This window comes from Montipora foliosa, chromosome 2 (genome assembly GCF_036669935.1).
Source record: "Montipora foliosa isolate CH-2021 chromosome 2, ASM3666993v2, whole genome shotgun sequence".
Classification (NCBI taxonomy): Eukaryota; Metazoa; Cnidaria; class Anthozoa; order Scleractinia; family Acroporidae; genus Montipora; species Montipora foliosa.
The window spans coordinates 33,538,372-33,542,497 of NC_090870.1; the positions used below are offsets into that span (position 1 = coordinate 33,538,372).

The 4,126-nt window shown below is 38.2% G+C and overlaps 1 protein-coding gene across 1 annotated transcript in view; it reads left to right on the forward strand.

Moving 5' to 3' along the window:
• LOC137990719 (uncharacterized) overlaps positions 1 to 3,869 on the forward strand; it is a 9,802-nt gene extending 5,933 nt beyond the window's left edge. Inside the window, exon 4 of the mRNA XM_068835836.1 lies at positions 3,066 to 3,869. Within this exon, the coding sequence (XP_068691937.1) occupies positions 3,066 to 3,388 (323 nt within the window). The 3' untranslated portion in view covers positions 3,389 to 3,869. The remainder of the gene's footprint in view (positions 1 to 3,065) is intronic.
• The last annotated feature ends 257 nt before the right edge of the window (positions 3,870 to 4,126 follow it).

Here is a 4,126-nt window from a genome sequence, read left to right on the forward strand (position 1 = left end):
TACGCGGCCTAATTAATATGCAGCACGGGAGTTTCGAGCTTTCAGACTTTTCAACCCGTGTTTTGCATATATAATAAATTGCGTTTACACCTGGAATTTTAAGCTAGTGAGTAAATGACGTCATTTTCTCTAGATCCAACCCTCTGAGGTCCAATCGGCCAGTTTTGAACGTGAGTAATGGCGGACCATGAAATCCAAAACTTACACTCAAAATAAACAGCCTTTGGATAAAACTCAAAGTTCAAAATTTTGCCAGTTATGTGTTAAGCGAACACGCTTTCAAAATCTGAAGAAAAAAAGGAAATGATTCTTTGATCATAGTACCACTTTAACTAATGCTAACCCTAGGCCTAAGAACTATCATTTTCATCTATTAGGTTACATTAGTAAAGTGGTTAGGGTTATTTTAGCGATGTTAAGACAAGGTCCTGTAAACCTGACCTGTGGCTTGTAACCTGTAAAATATAACTGCCTAGTCTCTGATTGAGCTGTCTGATTTTTCAGTTTCTCTACAAAAAATTCACTCAACAATACAAGGTACACTATTAAATTAAACAACCTATAAGTACTTTGGATGTTGATTTTTTGTTTCCTTAATGTGAGTCGTTGATTGGATTTGATTCCTTGAAGGACTAAATGTTAAGTTCTCTTCTTAGATCTTGTTTGTTTCCAATATGCTGTCATGCTTGTATTCAAATAATGCATGTTCATCAAATACGTCCTGCGAAATGCCCAGTAACTGGATGCACGCAGATTTTAATAAGCATCACAAAGTGTCCCCTTGGTCTTCTTTCCAATTTCAGCATCACTTTCTAAGAATACTGACAATTAACGTCACAAAGGTCATGTTCTATTGGGATCAACGGTTTTTAGTTGGTTGGGTTGGTTGGGGTTTTTTAGTGTCCTAGTCAGAAAAAACAGTTTTCGGTTGGTTTGGTTTAGGGTTAGGGTTAGGGTTAGGTGGAAACGGTTGAAACAGCATTGGCAGCGACCGCTGTAGTTTACGCAGGCCATTTAACGTTGGCGGCAAGCTCCTGCCGTGTTGCTTTCCCTCAACTTGTAAACGCTGAGAAGTCTGGTAATAACTATTTCCAGGAGTTACCGTCACGGTTTCAACCGCAAAACGGTTGGAAAAGTGTTCTACTGGAAAACCTCAACCACTTTAACCTAAACTGGTCGCAGTTGAAACGGTTGATCCCAATAGAACACGACCTAAGTGTCCACCAAATTCTTCTCCTAAAGTAAGGATAAACTAAACAAATCGAAAGGGGATTCAGCGTTGTCTGTACTCTTATCGACCACGATATTCATCATCATAGTTGTCAAAATGTGTCAATTTATCTTTACCACTGTGCCAATATTCAATGCCAAAGAAAGTGCTTATTTCAGAGCATGACCAAAATCATGACACAGAGAGAGAGCAAGCGTTGTCTATAACTTTCTCGCAATATGACTGGTTTGTTTCCCAAAATGAGTGTTTCTGATTGTTTATTATATAATAACCCAAGTTATTAAATTCTCAACCTCAGATAATGCATTTCGCGTGCTCTGATTGGTTCACTCAATCTCGGTTATCAGCTCATATACCTTGGTTTAACCTTATATGGTAAATGATTGCGTTAAGCGTTGCTAAACTAAAAATGTTTTCGTCGGAATGCCAAATTTCTCTTAGAATAAAGACAAAAAGGAGAAAAAAAACTTTTTTTGTGGAAAGTTTGGATCAATTCCGACGTTTAGAAGTACGCGAAAAGGCAAGAAATGTTTTTGTGATGAGCCTGCGTCTGTCTGACAACAAGGTATTACACAACATCGCATCAGTTCTCATCAAGTTTTTTTTCGATTTCGCTCGGATTTGCTCGCTTTTTCCGCTCGTATTTCGTACTTCCAAATTTTTTGAGTTGAAGGAATTTAATAAAACAATTATTCCATTCGCGCTTGTTGGATATGAGACTGGTTATAGCCAACTCGGCGCTACGCACCTCGTTGGCTATTTACCATCTCATATCCAACGCGCGCTTATGGAATAATTGTTAATTATCCTTGCATTTTGATTGGGTCTTGCCTATGATCTATTAGAGGACCAAGGCACGATTGACGTCACCATCAGCTTTTATGGGAATAAAGTTTATTTATTTATGATAAAAAACAACTAGATTCCATGTTGCCATCATCTGTTCAGTAATAGATCACAGAAGACGCCAAAATGTGGTAAGAACATCAGTGACATGGAATCTATTTGTTAATTACATTGTGTGACAAATTGACGCAAGCACGACACAAGCAGGGTTGTCTAGACTCTTATCGACAATGGCAAATAAGCTAATCAGATTGCGAGATTACAAGGAATTGTGGTAAAAGGCTGTATTTACCCCAGGCTTAAAAATAACGCCAACTTTACCCTTGCCTTCTTGTTGGAAATATGCAGCAAAGGCTTAGACCTAAAGGGACACTTTGTGTTTTATGACAAAATTGGGCGTGTATGCCCTCTAATTAGGTGCATAGTGGTATTCATAATTATTTGTATGCATATTTTACCATTCAACCAATCTAAGCATTGGATTTTTCATTGGAGGAATGTACTCAAGAGGTGCAAACCTAGGTGGAATACGAAAGAAAAAAAAAATGTTTGAGTGGGAGTGATGCAGAAAAATGCAAGAAAAAGAAGAGTTTCCTCTTTTTCTGTCAAATAGGTCCCACTTTCTTTTGGAATTGCTTCACTCATTGTGAGCTGGAGCAAGCTCAGACTCAGATGGACCATCTATCAGTTTGCTTTGATTGTTGAGTGACAGGAGTGAACTGAACTTTTAGCGAGTAGAAATTTTTTGGTGTGAACACCAACAGAAAAACCATTCAGAATCTTTAATAACTAATTAAAAGGGTGAATGAGGCCTCGTACACACCTGTAAGCAGATTAAGACACAAAAGAGGAATTTGTTGAGTGCTGGAAAAACAGGTGTACAGTCAGATAAGATAGAAACTCACAACCAACAAGAAAAATTTACTTGTTTCTTGGTTAATACGGTGTTAAACCTCAACTTTTTTATAATTCAATATTTTTTGTTCAGATGTGAAAATCGAAAACATTCCTTACGACGTTGAGGAGTTTATCTGTGGTTTGGATGCCAACAAGCCTCACAGCAAAAACTGGTACCACGTTGGTCGAAAGCTCGGTGTGTCTACGTCACAACTTGATCTTCTGAGACGCGAAGATGTGAGGGAGGGAGGTAGCCCAACTAATGCGTTGCTGAGTGTCTTGCGCACGGAGGAGAATGTGATATCCTTGAGGGCATTTGTCCAAGCAATCCACGATATAAGCAGGAATGATATTGTAAATAATATAATAGATTTCTACAGGTCACAGCAAACAAACTCTGAAACGGTCGTGTAACGTACGTTTAGAGTGCTTTCACGTGACGTCATGGCGTCGTGGTGTCCCTAAAAAAAGGAAAGGCGGCCGTGTTGCTGTCCTCAACTAATCCTTCGGGAATTGAGCTCTGTTATCATGCAAACGTATTAGGTTACTGATCACGTGAGTGAAAACTCTCTACAATGCATGTCACACCTGCTTTTTTGCTTCGGGTTCTGGATTTAGGCTTCCCAACCATCAACCTTGGTTGGAAGGTATTTCCCTAGTTTCTTAAGGATAGAAACATAATGTATCTGTGACAATGACATACTCGGCGTCGCAGAACTTGCTTCAAATGAGCATTATTTTGCTGGCCTTGGAGCCACAAGGATGAAGCCGTTGTGGCCAACATAGAAATTTGTGGTAATTGTTCAAGTTTGTTTGTTTGAGAAGCAGAAAAAAGAAACAAAAAGAAAAGAAAAGATCCAAAAAAAAAAAACAAAACAAAACAAAAAAACAAAAACCAAAACCAAAAGCAAACAACGAAAAAAACAAAACAAAACAAAAAAATTATAACATCTGAAAACAAACAAGTACGGGGAGAACGTAAAACTGAGGTACGGTGTAAGTCTTAGAAAAGTGAACAATCCAAACAATATGAACGCCAAAACTGACAAAAAGTGACAAAGAAATAAGAGTGTGTGTTTGGTGTGTGCTTTGCACTCCATTAATGTAAGCTTTATCTTGCTGTGCTGACAATTCAAATTTTTGTTAAACTTT